General features: G+C 34.1%; 2 protein-coding genes across 2 annotated transcripts; both read left to right on the forward strand.

Moving 5' to 3' along the window:
* Positions 1 to 6,955: 6,955 nt before the first annotated feature.
* On the forward strand, positions 6,956 to 7,362 carry LOC144792324 (large ribosomal subunit protein eL42-like). Its single transcript, XM_078667280.1, has one exon. It carries the CDS (start codon positions 6,979 to 6,981, stop codon positions 7,297 to 7,299), a length of 321 nt encoding a protein of 106 aa, XP_078523406.1. The 5' UTR covers positions 6,956 to 6,978; the 3' UTR covers positions 7,300 to 7,362.
* Positions 7,363 to 10,655: 3,293 nt separating this feature from the next.
* On the forward strand, positions 10,656 to 11,028 carry LOC144792326 (large ribosomal subunit protein eL42). Its single transcript, XM_078667281.1, has one exon. It carries the CDS (start codon positions 10,679 to 10,681, stop codon positions 10,997 to 10,999), a length of 321 nt encoding a protein of 106 aa, XP_078523407.1. The 5' UTR covers positions 10,656 to 10,678; the 3' UTR covers positions 11,000 to 11,028.
* Positions 11,029 to 17,491: the final 6,463 nt, after the last annotated feature.

Here is a 17,491-nt window from a genome sequence, read left to right on the forward strand (position 1 = left end):
AAACTCTAAATGACTGTTGGATATGAATTATGACTTTTTCAACTAAAATAAGTGTGTTTAAAGTCATTTCGGTGGCTTAAATTGGTAAAAATGGAAGCTTTTGAGTAAGCAAAGCTCTGTAAAAATGGCAATTTTGGTCACTGTGAGTTTTTCAAAAGTGGTTATTCAACAGGAGGCACAATCCAATTAACATTTTGAATCATATTTGGTACAGTCAAAAAAATCAATTTTCTGATGAAAAACGATGACTCCGGACCTGTCGAACATTCCCAAAATGGTCAATATGGATGAAATTTTAACATTTAATGTTTTGACTCTAAATGACTGTCGAATGTGAATTATGACTTTTTCAACTAAAATCAGTAAGTTTAAAGTCATTTCGATGCCTGAAATTGTTCAAAATTGAAGCTTTTGAGTAGGCAAAACTCTGTAGAAATGGCAATTTTGGTCACTGTGAGGGTTTCAAAAGTGGTTATTCAACATGAGGCACGATCCAATTGACATTTTGAATCATATGTGGTACGGTCCAAAAAATCAATTTTCTGATGAAAAACGAAGACTCCGGACCTGTCGAACGTTCCCTAAATGGACAATATTGATGACATTTTAACATTTAATCTTTTGACTCTAAATGACTATTGGATGTGAATTATGACGTTTTCAACTAAAATCAGTGAATTTAAAGTCATTTTGGTGCGTGAAATTGTTCAAAATTGAAGCTTTTGAGTAAGCAAAACTCTGTAAAAATGGCAATTTTGGTCACTGTGAGGGTTTCAAAAGTGGATATTCAACATGAGGCACGATCCAATTGACATTTTGAATCATTTTTGGTAAAGTCCCAAAAATAAATTTTCTGATAAAAAACGATGACTCCGGACCTGTCGAACGTTCCCAAAATGGTCAATATGGATGAATTTTTAACATTTAATCTTTTGACTCTAAGTGACTGTTGGATGTGAATTATGACTTTTTCAACTAAAATAAGTGTGTTTAAAGTCATTTCGGTGCCTGAAATTAATCAAAATTGAAGCTTTTGAGTAAGCAAAACTCTGTAAAAATGGCAATTTTTGTCACTGTGAGGGTTTCAAAAGTGGGTATTCAACATGAGGCACGGTCCAATTGACATTTTGAATCTTTTTTGGTACAGTCCAAAAAATCTATTTTCAGCCGAAAAACAATGACTCCGGACCTGTGGAACGTTCCCAAAATGGTCAATATGGATGAAATTTTAACATTTAATCTTTTGACTCTAAATGACTGTTGGATGTGAATTAAGACTTTTTCAACTAAAATAAGTGTGTTTAAAGTCATTTCGGTTCCTGAAATTGGTCAAAATTGAAGCTTTTGAGTAAGAAAAACTCTGTAGAAATGGCAATTTTGGTCACTGTGAGGGTTTCAAAAGTGGTTATTCTGCATGAGGCACGATCCAAATGACATTTTGAATCATATGTGGTACAGTTCAAAAAAACAATTTTCTGATGAAAAACGATGACTCCGGACCTGTCGAACGTTCCCAAAATGGTCAATATGGATGAAATTTTAACATTTAATCTTTTGACTCTAAATAACTGTTGGATGTGAATTATGACTTTTTCAACTAAAATCAGTGAGTTTAAAGTCATTGCGGTGCCTGAAATTGTTCAAAATTGAAGCTTTTGAATAAGCAAAACTCTGTAAAAATGGCAATTTTGGTCACTGTGAGGGTTTCAAAAGTGGTTATTCAACATGAGGCACGATCCAAATGACATTTTGAATCATTTTTGGTACAGTCCAAATAATCAATTTTCAGATGAAAAACAATGACTCCGGACCTGTCGAACGTTCCCAAAATGTTCAATATGGATGAAATTTTAACATTTAATCTATAGACTCTAAATGACTGTTGGATTTGAATTATGACTTTTTCAACTAAAATAAGTGAGTTTAAAGTCATTTTGGTGCCTGAAATTGTTCAAAGTTGAAGCTTTTAAGTAAGCAAAACTCTGTAAAAATGGCAATTTTGGTCACTGTGAGGGTTTCAAAAGTGGGTATTCAACATGAGGCACGGTCCAATTGACATTTTGAATCTTTTTTGGTACAGTCCAAAAAATCTATTTTCTGCCGAAGAACAATGACTCCGGACCTGTGGAACGTTCCCAAAATGGTCAATATGGATGAAATTTTAACATTTAATCTTTTGACTCTAAATGACTGTTGGATGTGAATTAAGACTTTTTCAACTAAAATAAGTGTGTTTAAAGTCATTTTGGTGGCTTAAATTGGTCAAAATGGAAGCTTTTGAGTAAGCAAAGTTCTGTAAAAATGGCAATTTTTGGTCTCTGTGAGTTTTTCAAAAGTGGTTATTCAACATGAGGCACAATCCAATTGACATTTTGAATCATATTTGGTACAGTCAAAAAAATAAATTTTCTGATGAAAAACGATGACTCCGGACTTTTCGAACATCCCCAAAATGTTCAATATGGATGAAATTTTAACATTTAATCTTTTGACTCTAAATGACTGTTGGATTTGAATTATGACTTTTTCAACTAAAATAAGTGAGTTTAAAGTCATTTTGGTGCCTGAAATTGTTCAAAATTGAAGCTTTTAAGTAAGCAAAACTCTGTAAAAATGGCAATTTGGGTCACGGTGAGCGTTTCAAAAGTGGTTATTCAACACGAGGCACAATCCAATTGACATTTTGAATCATATGTGGTGCAGTCCAAAAAATCAATTTTCTGATGAAAAACGATGACTCCGGACCTGTCGAACATTCCCAAAATGGTCAATATGGATGAAATTTTAACATTTAATCTTTTGACTCTAAATGACTGTTGGATGTGAATTATGACTTTTTCAACTAAAATAAGTGAGTTTAAAGTCATTTTGGTGCCTGAAATTGTTCAAAATTGAAGCTTTTAAGTAAGCAAAACTCTGTAAAAATGGCAATTTTGGTCACGGTGAGGGTTTCAAAAGTGGTTATTCAACACGAGGCACAATCAAATTGACATTTTGAATCATATTTGGTGCAGTCCAAAAAATCAATCTTCTGATGAAAAACAATGACTCCGGACCTGTCGAACGTTCCCAAAATGGTCAATATGGATGAAATTTTAACATTTAATCTTTTGACTCTAAATGACTGTTGGATGTGAATTATGACTTTTTCAACTAAAATAAGTGTGTTTAAAGTCATTTCGGTGGCTTAAATTGGTCAAAATGGAAGCTTTTGAGTAAGCAAAGCTCTGTAAAAATGGCAATTTGGTCACTGTGAGGGTTTCAAAAGTGGGTATTCAACATGAGGCACGGTCCAATTGACATTTTGAATCTTTTTTGGTACAGTCCAAAAAATCTATTTTCTGCCGAAAAACAATGACTCCGGACCTGTGGAACGTTCCCAAAATGGTCAATATTGATGAAATTTTAACATTTAATCTTTTGACTCTAAATGACTGTTGGATTTGAATTATGACTTTTTCAACTAAAATAAGTGAGTTTAAAGTCATTTTGGTGCCTGAAATTGTTCAAAATTGAAGCTTTTAAGTAAGCAAAACTCTGTAAAAATGGCAATTTTGGTCACGGTGAGCGTTTCAAAAGTGGTTATTCAACACGAGGCACAATCCAATTGACATTTTGAATCATATTTGGTGCAGTCCAAAAAATAAATTTACTGATGAAAAACGATGACTCCAGACCTGTCGAACGTTCCCAAAATGGTCAATATGGATGAAATTTTAACATTTAATCTTTTGACTCTAAATGACTGTTGGATTTGAATTATGACTTTTTCAACTAAAATAAGTGAGTTTAAAGTCATTTTGGTGCCTGAAATTGTTCAAAATTGAAGCTTTTAAGTAAGCAAAACTCTGTAAAAATGGCAATTTGGGTCACGGTGAGCGTTTCAAAAGTGGTTATTCAACACGAGGCACAATCCAATTGACATTTTGAATCATATGTGGTGCAGTCCAAAAAATCAATTTTCTGATGAAAAACGATGACTCCGGACCTGTCGAACATTCCCAAAATGGTCAATATGGATGAAATTTTAACATTTAATCTTTTGACTCTAAATGACTGTTGGATGTGAATTATGACTTTTTCAACTAAAATAAGTGAGTTTAAAGTCATTTTGGTGCCTGAAATTGTTCAAAATTGAAGCTTTTAAGTAAGCAAAACTCTGTAAAAATGGCAATTTTGGTCACGGTGAGGGTTTCAAAAGTGGTTATTCAACACGAGGCACAATCAAATTGACATTTTGAATCATATTTGGTGCAGTCCAAAAAATCAATCTTCTGATGAAAAACAATGACTCCGGACCTGTCGAACGTTCCCAAAATGGTCAATATGGATGAAATTTTAACATTTAATCTTTTGACTCTAAATGACTGTTGGATGTGAATTATGACTTTTTCAACTAAAATAAGTGTGTTTAAAGTCATTTCGGTGGCTTAAATTGGTCAAAATGGAAGCTTTTGAGTAAGCAAAGCTCTGTAAAAATGGCAATTTGGTCACTGTGAGGGTTTCAAAAGTGGGTATTCAACATGAGGCACGGTCCAATTGACATTTTGAATCTTTTTTGGTACAGTCCAAAAAATCTATTTTCTGCCGAAAAACAATGACTCCGGACCTGTGGAACGTTCCCAAAATGGTCAATATTGATGAAATTTTAACATTTAATCTTTTGACTCTAAATGACTGTTGGATTTGAATTATGACTTTTTCAACTAAAATAAGTGAGTTTAAAGTCATTTTGGTGCCTGAAATTGTTCAAAATTGAAGCTTTTAAGTAAGCAAAACTCTGTAAAAATGGCAATTTTGGTCACGGTGAGCGTTTCAAAAGTGGTTATTCAACACGAGGCACAATCCAATTGACATTTTGAATCATATTTGGTGCAGTCCAAAAAATAAATTTACTGATGAAAAACGATGACTCCAGACCTGTCGAACGTTCCCAAAATGGTCAATATGGATGAAATTTTAACATTTAATCTTTTGACTCTAAATGACTGTTGGATGTGAATTATGACTTTTTCAACTAAGATCAGTGTGTTTAAAGTCATTTCGGTGCCTGAAATTGTTCAAAATTGTAGCTTTTGAGTAAGCAAAACTCTGTAAAATTTGCAATTTTGGTCACTGTGAGGGTTTCAAAAGTGGTTATTCAACATGAGGCACGATCCAATTGACATTTTGAATCATTTTTGGTCCACTCCAAAAATCCAATTTTCTGATGAAAAACGATGACTCCGGACCTGGCGAATGTTCCCAAAATGGTCAATATGGATGAAATTTTAACATTTAATCTTTTGACTCTAAATGACTGTTGGATGTAAATTAAGACTTTTTCAACTAAAATAAGTGTGTTTAAAGTCATTTCGGTGCCTGTAATTGGTCAAAATTGAAGCTTTTGAATAAGCAAATCTCTGTAAAAATGGCAATTTTGGTCACTGTGAGGGTTTCAAAAGTCGTTATTCAACATGAGGCACGATCCGATTGACATTTTGAATCATTTTTGGTACAGTCCAAAAATTCAATTTTCAGATGAAAAACGATGACTCCGGACCTGTCGAACGTCCCCAAAATGTTCAATATAGATGAAATTTTAACATTTATTCTATAGACTGTGAGGGTTTCAAAAGTGGTTATTCAACATGAGGCACGGTCCAATTGACATTTTGAATCATTTTTGGTCCACTCCTAAAAAGCAATTTTCTGATGAAAAACAATGACTTCGGACCTGTCGAACTTTCCCAAAATGGTCAATATGGATGAAATTTTAACATTTAATCTTTTGACTCTAAATGACTGTTGGATTTGAATTATGACTTTTTCAACTAAAATAAGTGAGTTTAAAGTCATTTTGGTGCCTGAAATTGTTCAAAATTGAAGCTTTTAAGTAAGCAAAACTCTGTAAAAATGGCAATTTTGGTCACGGTGAGCGTTTCAAAAGTGGTTATTCAACACGAGGCACAATCCAATTGACATTTTGAATCATATTTGGTGCACTCCAAAAAATAAATTTTCTGATGAAAAACGATGACTCCGGACCTGTCGAACATTCCCAAAATGGTCAATATGGATGAAATTTTAACATTTAATCTTTTGACTCTAAATGACTGTTGGATGTGAATTATGACTTTTTCAACTAAAATAAGTGAGTTTAAAGTCATTTTGGTGCCTGAAATTGTTCAAAATTGAAGCTTTTAAGTAAGCAAAACTCTGTAAAAATGGCAATTTTGGTCACGGTGAGGGTTTCAAAAGTTGTTATTCAACACGAGGCACAATCAAATTGACATTTTGAATCATATTTGGTGCAGTCCAAAAAATCAATTTTCTGATGAAAAACAATGACTCCGGACCTGTCGAACGTTCCCAAAATGGTCAACATGGATGAAATTTTAACATTTAATCTTTTGACTCTAAATGACTGTTGGATGTGAATTATGACTTTTTCAACTAAAATAAGTGTGTTTAAAGTCATTTCGGTGGCTTAAATTGGTCAAAATGGAAGCTTTTGAGTAAGCAAAGCTCTGTAAAAATGGCAATTTTGGTCACTGTGAGGGTTTCAAATGTGGTTATTCTGCATGAGGCACGATCCAATTGACATTGTGAATCATATGTGGTACAGTCCAAAAAATCTATTTTCTGATGAAAAACGATGACTCCTGACCTGTCGAACGTTCCCAAAATGGTCAATATGGATGAAATTTTAACATTTAATCTTTTGACTCTAAATGACTGTTGGATGTGAATTATGACTTTTTCAACTAAAATCAGTGAGTTTAAATTCATTTCGGTGCTGAAATTGTTCAAAATTGTAGCTTTTGAGTAAGCAAAACTCTGTAAAAATGGCAATTTTGGTCACTGAGAGGGTTTCAAAAGTCGTTATTCAACACGAGGCACGATCCAATTGACATTTTGAATCATTTTTGGTACACTCCAAAAATCCAATTTTCTGATGAAAAACGATGTCCTCTTCGGCCCGCTGATGCTGGCAAGATGGTGAACGTCCCGAAAACTCGCAGGACTTACTGCAAGAAGTGCGGGAAGCATCAGCCCCACAAAGTAACTCAGTACAAGAAGGGAAAGGATTCACTCTATGCCCAGGGAAAGAGACGATACGATCGTAAGCAGAGCGGTTATGGAGGTCAAACGAAGCCCATTTTCCGTAAGAAGGCTAAGACCACGAAAAAGATTGTATTGAGATTGGAGTGCGTTGAGTCGAACTGCAGGTCCAAGAGGATGCTGGCCATCAAAAGATGTAAACACTTTGAATTGGGCGGAGACAAGAAGAGAAAGGGCCAAGTTATCCAGTTGTAAGTTCCGTCTTTGTTCTCTGTGCAATAAAATAACTTAAAAAGAAAAAAAAGAAAAAAAGAAAAACGATGACTCCGGACCTGGCGAATGTTCCCAAAATGGTCAATATGGATGAAATTTTAACATTTAATCTTTTGACTCTAAATGACTGTTGCATGTAAATTAAGACTTTTTCAACTAAAATAAGAGTGTTTAAAGTCATTTTGGTGCCTGTAATTGGTCAAAATTGAAGCTTTTGAATAAGCAAATCACTGTAAAAATGGCAATTTTGGTCACTGTGAGGGTTTCAAAAGTGGTTATTCAACATGAGGCACGATCCAATTGACATTTTGAATCATTTTTGGTACAGTCCAAAAATTTAATTTTCAGATGAAAAACGATGCTTCCGGACCTGCCGAACGTCCCCAAAATGTTCAAAATGGATGAAATTTTAACATTTAATCTTTTGACTCTAAATGACTGTTGGATGTGAATTATGACTTTTTCAACTAAAATCAGTGAGTTTAAAGTCATTTCGGTGGCTTAAATTGGTCAAAATGGAAGCTTTTGAGTAAGCAAAGCTCTGTAAAAATGGCAATTTTGGTCACTGTGAGGGTTTCAAAAGTGGTTATTCAACATGAGGCACGGTCCAATTGACATTTTGAATCATTTTTGGTACACTCTTAAAAAGCAATTTTCTGATGAAAAACAATGACTTCGGACCTGTCGAACTTTCCCAAAATGGTCAATATGGATGAAATTTTAACATTTAATCTTTTGACTCTAAATGACTGTTGGATGTGAATTGTGACTTTTTCAACTAAATTAAGTGTGTTTAAAGTCATTTCGGTGCCTGTTATTGGTCAAAATTGAAGCTTTTGAGTAAGCAAAACTCTGTAAAAATGGCAATTTTGGTCACTGTGAGGGTTTCAAAAGTGGTTATTCAACATGAGGCACGATCCAATTGACATTTTGAATCATTTTTGGTACACTCCAAAAATCCAATTTTCAGATGAAAAACGATGACTCAGGACCTGTCGAACATCCCCAAAATGTTCAATATGGATGAAATTTTAACATTTAATCTTTTGACTCTAAATGACTGTTGGATGTGAATTAAGACTTTTTCAACTAAAATAAGTGTGCTTAAAGTCATTTTGGTTCCTGAAATTGGTCAAAATTGAAGCTTTTGAGTAAGAAAAACTCTGTAGAAATGGCAATTTTGGTCACTGTGAGGGTTTCAAAAGTGGTTACTCAACATGAGGCACGATCCAATTGACATTTTGAATGATATTTGGTACAGTCCAAAAAATAAATTTACTGATGAAAAACGATGACTCCAGACCTGTCGAACGTTCCCAAAATGGTCAATATGGATGAAATTTTAACATTTAATCTTTTGACTCTAAATGACTGTTGGATGTGAATTATGACTTTTTCAACTAAGATCAGTGTGTTTAAAGTCATTTCGGTGCCTGAAATTGTTCAAAATTGTAGCTTTTGAGTAAGCAAAACTCTGTAAAATTTGCAATTTTGGTCACTGTGAGGGTTTCAAAAGTGGTTATTCAACATGAGGCACGATCCAATTGACATTTTGAATCATTTTTGGTCCACTCCAAAAATCCAATTTTCTGATGAAAAACGATGACTCCGGACCTGGCGAATGTTCCCAAAATGGTCAATATGGATGAAATTTTAACATTTAATCTTTTGACTCTAAATGACTGTTGGATGTAAATTAAGACTTTTTCAACTAAAATAAGTGTGTTTAAAGTCATTTCGGTGCCTGTAATTGGTCAAAATTGAAGCTTTTGAATAAGCAAATCTCTGTAAAAATGGCAATTTTGGTCACTGTGAGGGTTTCAAAAGTCGTTATTCAACATGAGGCACGATCCGATTGACATTTTGAATCATTTTTGGTACAGTCCAAAAATTCAATTTTCAGATGAAAAACGATGACTCCGGACCTGTCGAACGTCCCCAAAATGTTCAATATAGATGAAATTTTAACATTTAATCTATAGACTGTGAGGGTTTCAAAAGTGGTTATTCAACATGAGGCACGGTCCAATTGACATTTTGAATCATTTTTGGTCCACTCCTAAAAAGCAATTTTCTGATGAAAAACAATGACTTCGGACCTGTCGAACTTTCCCAAAATGGTCAATATGGATGAAATTTTAACATTTAATCTTTTGACTCTAAATGACTGTTGGATTTGAATTATGACTTTTTCAACTAAAATAAGTGAGTTTAAAGTCATTTTGGTGCCTGAAATTGTTCAATATTGAAGCTTTTAAGTAAGCAAAACTCTGTAAAAATGGCAATTTTGGTCACGGTGAGCGTTTCAAAAGTGGTTATTCAACACGAGGCACAATCCAATTGACATTTTGAATCATATTTGGTGCAGTCCAAAAAATAAATTTTCTGATGAAAAACGATGACTCCGGACCTGTCGAACATTCCCAAAATGGTCAATATGGATGAAATTTTAACATTTAATCTTTTGACTCTAAATGACTGTTGGATGTGAATTATGACTTTTTCAACTAAAATAAGTGAGTTTAAAGTCATTTTGGTGCCTGAAATTGTTCAAAATTGAAGCTTTTAAGTAAGCAAAACTCTGTAAAAATGGCAATTTTGGTCACGGTGAGGGTTTCAAAAGTTGTTATTCAACACGAGGCACAATCAAATTGACATTTTGAATCATATTTGGTGCAGTCCAAAAAATCAATTTTCTGATGAAAAACAATGACTCCGGACCTGTCGAACGTTCCCAAAATGGTCAACATGGATGAAATTTTAACATTTAATCTTTTGACTCTAAATGACTGTTGGATGTGAATTATGACTTTTTCAACTAAAATAAGTGTGTTTAAAGTCATTTCGGTGGCTTAAATTGGTCAAAATGGAAGCTTTTGAGTAAGCAAAGCTCTGTAAAAATGGCAATTTTGGTCACTGTGAGGGTTTCAAATGTGGTTATTCTGCATGAGGCACGATCCAATTGACATTGTGAATCATATGTGGTACAGTCCAAAAAATCTATTTTCTGATGAAAAACGATGACTCCTGACCTGTCGAACGTTCCCAAAATGGTCAATATGGATGAAATTTTAACATTTAATCTTTTGACTCTAAATGACTGTTGGATGTGAATTATGACTTTTTCAACTAAAATCAGTGAGTTTAAATTCATTTCGGTGCTGAAATTGTTCAAAATTGTAGCTTTTGAGTAAGCAAAACTCTGTAAAAATGGCAATTTTGGTCACTGAGAGGGTTTCAAAAGTCGTTATTCAACACGAGGCACGATCCAATTGACATTTTGAATCATTTTTGGTACACTCCAAAAATCCAATTTTCTGATGAAAAACGATGTCCTCTTCGGCCCGCTGATGCTGGCAAGATGGTGAACGTCCCGAAAACTCGCAGGACTTACTGCAAGAAGTGCGGGAAGCATCAGCCCCACAAAGTAACTCAGTACAAGAAGGGAAAGGATTCACTCTATGCCCAGGGAAAGAGACGATACGATCGTAAGCAGAGCGGTTATGGAGGTCAAACGAAGCCCATTTTCCGTAAGAAGGCTAAGACCACGAAAAAGATTGTATTGAGATTGGAGTGCGTTGAGTCGAACTGCAGGTCCAAGAGGATGCTGGCCATCAAAAGATGTAAACACTTTGAATTGGGCGGAGACAAGAAGAGAAAGGGCCAAGTTATCCAGTTCTAAGTTCTGTCTTTGTTCTCTGTGCAATAAAATAACTTAAAAAAAAAAAAAAAAAAAAGAAAAACGATGACTCCGGACCTGGCGAATGTTCCCAAAATGGTCAATATGGATGAAATTTTAACATTTAATCTTTTGACTCTAAATGACTGTTGCATGTAAATTAAGACTTTTTCAACTAAAATAAGAGTGTTTAAAGTCATTTTGGTGCCTGTAATTGGTCAAAATTGAAGCTTTTGAATAAGCAAATCACTGTAAAAATGGCAATTTTGGTCACTGTGAGGGTTTCAAAAGTGGTTATTCAACATGAGGCACGATCCAATTGACATTTTGAATCATTTTTGGTACAGTCCAAAAATTTAATTTTCAGATGAAAAACGATGCTTCCGGACCTGCCGAACGTCCCCAAAATGTTCAAAATGGATGAAATTTTAACATTTAATCTTTTGACTCTAAATGACTGTTGGATGTGAATTATGACTTTTTCAACTAAAATCAGTGAGTTTAAAGTCATTTCGGTGGCTTAAATTGGTTAAAATGGAAGCTTTTGAGTAAGCAAAGCTCTGTAAAAATGGCAATTTTGGTCACTGTGAGGGTTTCAAAAGTGGTTATTCAACATGAGGCACGGTCCAATTGACATTTTGAATCATTTTTTGTACACTCTTAAAAAGCAATTTTCTGATGAAAAACAATGACTTCGGACCTGTCGAACTTTCCCAAAATGGTCAATATGGATGAAATTTTAACATTTAATCTTTTGACTCTAAATGACTGTTGGATGTGAATTGTGACTTTTTCAACTAAATTAAGTGTGTTTAAAGTCATTTCGGTGCCTGTTATTGGTCAAAATTGAAGCTTTTGAGTAAGCAAAACTCTGTAAAAATGGCAATTTTGGTCACTGTGAGGGTTTCAAAAGTGGTTATTCAACATGAGGCACGATCCAATTGACATTTTGAATCATTTTTGGTACACTCCAAAAATCCAATTTTCAGATGAAAAACGATGACTCAGGACCTGTCGAACATCCCCAAAATGTTCAATATGGATGAAATTTTAACATTTAATCTTTTGACTCTAAATGACTGTTGGATGTGAATTAAGACTTTTTCAACTAAAATAAGTGTGCTTAAAGTCATTTTGGTTCCTGAAATTGGTCAAAATTGAAGCTTTTGAGTAAGAAAAACTCTGTAGAAATGGCAATGTTGGTCACTGTGAGGGTTTCAAAAGTGGTTACTCAACATGAGGCACGATCCAATTGACATTTTGAATGATATTTGGTACAGTCCAAAAAATCAATTTACTGATGAAAAACGATGACTCCAGACCTGTCGAACGTTACCAAAATGGTCAATATGGATGAAATTTTAACATTTAATCTTTTGACTCTAAATGACTGTTGGATGTGAATTATGACTTTTTCAACTAAGATCAGTGTGTTTAAAGTCATTTCGGTGCCTGAAATTGTTCAAAATTGTAGCTATTGAGTAAGCAAAACTCTGTAAAATTTGCAATTTTGGTCACTGTGAGGGTTTCAAAAGTGGTTATTCAACATGAGGCACGATCCAATTGACATTTTGAATCATTTTTGGTCCACTCCAAAAATCCAATTTTCTGATGAAAAACGATGACTCCGGACCTGGCGAATGTTCCCAAAATGGTCAATATGGATGAAATTTTAACATTTAATCTTTTGACTCTAAATGACTGTTGGATGTAAATTAAGACTTTTTCAACTAAAATAAGTGTGTTTAAAGTCATTTCGGTGCCTGTAATTGGTCAAAATTGAAGCTTTTGAATAAGCAAATCTCTGTAAAAATGGCAATTTTGGTCACTGTGAGGGTTTCAAAAGTCGTTATTCAACATGAGGCACGATCCGATTGACATTTTGAATCATTTTTGGTACAGTCCAAAAATTCAATTTTCAGATGAAAAACGATGACTCCGGACCTGTCGAACGTCCCCAAAATGTTCAATATAGATGAAATTTTAACATTTAATCTATAGACTGTGAGGGTTTCAAAAGTGGTTATTCAACATGAGGCACGGTCCAATTGACATTTTGAATCATTTTTGGTCCACTCCTAAAAAGCAATTTTCTGATGAAAAACAATGACTTCGGACCTGTCGAACTTTCCCAAAATGGTCAATATGGATGAAATTTTAACATTTAATCTTTTGACTCTAAGTGACTGTTGGATGTGAATTGTGACTTTTTCAACTAAATTAAGTGTGTTTAAAGTCATTTCGGTGCCTGTAATTGGTCAAAATGTAAGCTTTTGAGTAAGCAAAACTCTGTAAAAATGGCAATTTTGGTCACTGTGAGGGTTTCAAAAGTGGTTATTCAACATGAGGCACGATCCAATTGACATTTTGAATCATTTTTGGTACACTCCAAAAATCCAATTTTCAGATGAAAAACGATGACTCCGGACCAGTCGAACGTCCCCAAAATGTTCAATGTGGATGATATTTTAACATTTAATCTTTTGACTCTAAATGACTGTTGGATGTGAATTAAGACTTTTTCAACTAAAATAAGTGTGCTTAAAGTCATTTTGGTTCATGAAATTGGTCAAAATTGAAGCTTTTGAGTAAGAAAAACTCTGTAGAAATGGCAATTTTGGTCACTGTGAGGGTTTCAAAAGTGGTTACTCAACATGAGGCACGATCCAATTGACATTTTGAATGATATTTGGTACAGTCCAAAAAATCAATTTACTGATGAAAAACGATGACTCCAGACCTGTCGAACGTTCCCAAAATGGTCAATATGGATGAAATTTTAAAATTTAATCTTTTGACTCTAAATGACTGTTGGATGTGAATTATGACTTTTTCAACTAAGATCAGTGTGTTTAAAGTCATTTCGGTGCCTGAAATTGTTCAAAATTGTAGCTATTGAGTAAGCAAAACTCTGTAAAATTTGCAATTTTGGTCACTGTGAGGGTTTCAAAAGTGGTTATTCAACATGAGGCACGATCCAATTGACATTTTGAATCATTTTTGGTCCACTCCAAAAATCCAATTTTCTGATGAAAAACGATGACTCCGGACCTGGCGAATGTTCCCAAAATGGTCAATGTGGATGAAATTTTAACATTTAATCTTTTGACTCTAAATGACTGTTGGATGTAAATTAAGACTTTTTCAACTAAAATAAGTGTGTTTAAAGTCATTTCGGTGCCTGTAATTGGTCAAAATTGAAGCTTTTGAATACGCAAATCTCTGTAAAAATGGCAATTTTGGTCACTGTGAGGGTTTCAAAAGTCGTTATTCAACATGAGGCACGATCCGATTGACATTTTGAATCATTTTTGGTCCACTCCTAAAAAGCAATTTTCTGATGAAAAACAATGACTTCGGACCTGTCGAACTTTCCCAAAATGGTCAATATGGATGAAATTTTAACATTTAATCTTTTGACTCTAAATGACTGTTGGATGTGAATTGTGACTTTTTCAACTAAATTAAGTGTGTTTAAAGTCATTTCGGTGCCTGTAATTGGTCAAAATGTAAGCTTTTGAGTAAGCAAAACTCTGTAAAAATGGCAATTTTGGTCACTGTGAGGGTTTCAAAAGTGGTTATTCAACATGAGGCACGATCCAATTGACATTTTGAATCATTTTTGGTACACTCCAAAAATCCAATTTTCAGATGAAAAACGATGACTCCGGACCAGTCGAACGTCCCCAAAATGTTCAATGTGGATGATATTTTAACATTTAATCTTTTGACTCTAAATGACTGTTGGATGTGAATTAAGACTTTTTCAACTAAAATAAGTGTGCTTAAAGTTATTTTGGTTCCTGAAATTGTTCAAAATTGAAGCTTTTAAGTAAGCAAATCTCTGTAACAATTGCAATTTTGGTCACGGTGAGGGTTTCAAAAGTGGTTATTCAACACGAGGCACAATCCAATTGACATTTTGAATCATATTTGGTGCAGTTCAAAAAATCAATTTTCTGATGAAAAACGATGACTCCGGACCTGTCGAACGTTCCCAAAATGGTCAATATGGATGAAATTTTAACATTTAATCTTTTGACTCTAAATGACTGTTGGATGTGAATTATGACTTTTTCAACTAAAATAAGTGTGTTTAAAGTCATTTCGGTGGCTTAAATTGGTAAAAATGGAAGCTTTTGAGTAAGCAAAGCTCTGTAAAAATGGCAATTTTGGTCACTGTGAGTTTTTCAAAAGTGGTTATTCAACATGAGGCACAATCCAATTAACATTTTGAATCATATTTGGTACAGTCAAAAAAATCAATTTTCTGAGGAAAAACGATGACTCCGGACCTGTCGAACGTTCCCAAAATGGTCAATATGGATGAAATTTTAACATTTAATGTTTTGACTCTAAATGACTATTGGATGTGAATTATGACGTTTTCAACTAAAATCAGTAAGTTTAAAGTCATTTCGATGCCTGAAATTGTTCAAAATTGAAGCTTTTGAGTAAGCAAAACTCTGTAGAAATGGCAATTTTGGTCACTGTGAGGGTTTCAAAAGTGGTTACTCAACATGAGGCACGATCCAATTGACATTTTGAATGATATTTGGTACAGTCCAAAAAATCAACTTACTGATGAAAAACGATGACTCCAGACCTGTCGAACGTTCCCAAAATGGTCAATATGGATGAAATTTTAAAATTTAATCTTTTGACTCTAAATGACTGTTGGATGTGAATTATGACTTTTTCAACTAAGATCAGTGTGTTTAAAGTCATTTCGGTGCCTGAAATTGTTCAAAATTGTAGCTATTGAGTAAGCAAAACTCTGTAAAATTTGCAATTTTGGTCACTGTGAGGGTTTCAAAAGTGGTTATTCAACATGAGGCACGATCCAATTGACATTTTGAATCATTTTTGGTCCACTCCAAAAATCCAATTTTCTGATGAAAAACGATGACTCCGGACCTGGCGAATGTTCCCAAAATGGTCAATATGGATGAAATTTTAACATTTAATCTTTTGACTCTAAATGACTGTTGGATGTAAATTAAGACTTTTTCAACTAAAATAAGTGTGTTTAAAGTCATTTCGGTGCCTGTAATTGGTCAAAATTGAAGCTTTTGAGTAAGCAAAACTCTGTAAAAATGGCAATTTTGGTCACTGTGAGGGTTTCAAAAGTGGTTACTCAACATGAGGCACGATCCAATTGACATTTTGAATGATATTTGGTACAGTCCAAAAAATCAATTTACTGATGAAAAACGATGACTCCAGACCTGTCGAACGTTCCCAAAATGGTCAATATGGATGAAATTTTAAAATTTAATCTTTTGACTCTAAATGACTGTTGGATGTGAATTATGACTTTTTCAACTAAGATCAGTGTGTTTAAAGTCATTTCGGTGCCTGAAATTGTTCAAAATTGTAGCTATTGAGTAAGCAAAACTCTGTAAAATTTGCAATTTTGGTCACTGTGAGGGTTTCAAAAGTGGTTATTCAACATGAGGCACGATCCAATTGACATTTTGAATCATTTTTGGTCCACTCCAAAAATCCAATTTTCTGATGAAAAACGATGACTCCGGACCTGGCGAATGTTCCCAAAATGGTCAATGTGGATGAAATTTTAACATTTAATCTTTTGACTCTAAATGACTGTTGGATGTAAATTAAGACTTTTTCAACTAAAATAAGTGTGTTTAAAGTCATTTCGGTGCCTGTAATTGGTCAAAATTGAAGCTTTTGAATACGCAAATCTCTGTAAAAATGGCAATTTTGGTCACTGTGAGGGTTTCAAAAGTCGTTATTCAACATGAGGCACGATCCGATTGACATTTTGAATCATTTTTGGTCCACTCCTAAAAAGCAATTTTCTGATGAAAAACAATGACTTCGGACCTGTCGAACTTTCCCAAAATGGTCAATATGGATGAAATTTTAACATTTAATCTTTTGACTCTAAATGACTGTTGGATGTGAATTGTGACTTTTTCAACTAAATTAAGTGTGTTTAAAGTCATTTCGGTGCCTGTAATTGGTCAAAATGTAAGCTTTTGAGTAAGCAAAACTCTGTAAAAATGGCAATTTTGGTCACTGTGAGGGTTTCAAAAGTGGTTATTCAACATGAGGCACGATCCAATTGACATTTTGAATCATTTTTGGTACACTCCAAAAATCCAATTTTCAGATGAAAAACGATGACTCCGGACCAGTCGAACGTCCCCAAAATGTTCAATGTGGATGATATTTTAACATTTAATCTTTTGACTCTAAATGACTGTTGGATGTGAATTAAGACTTTTTCAACTAAAATAAGTGTGCTTAAAGTTATTTTGGTTCCTGAAATTGTTCAAAATTGAAGCTTTTAAGTAAGCAAATCTCTGTAACAATTGCAATTTTGGTCACGGTGAGGGTTTCAAAAGTGGTTATTCAACACGAGGCACAATCCAATTGACATTTTGAATCATATTTGGTGCAGTTCAAAAAATCAATTTTCTGATGAAAAACGATGACTCCGGACCTGTCGAACGTTCCCAAAATGGT

Source organism: Lissotriton helveticus, chromosome 11 (assembly GCF_964261635.1).
Source record: "Lissotriton helveticus chromosome 11, aLisHel1.1, whole genome shotgun sequence".
NCBI lineage: Eukaryota > Metazoa > Chordata > Amphibia > Caudata > Salamandridae > Lissotriton > Lissotriton helveticus.

What these genes read in the sequence shown, in the direction of transcription:
- LOC144792324 (XM_078667280.1), top strand. Translation starts at nt 6,979, where the DNA reads ATGGTGAACGTCCCGAAAACTCGCAGGACTTACTGCAAGAAGTGCGGG.
- LOC144792326 (XM_078667281.1), top strand. Translation starts at nt 10,679, where the DNA reads ATGGTGAACGTCCCGAAAACTCGCAGGACTTACTGCAAGAAGTGCGGG.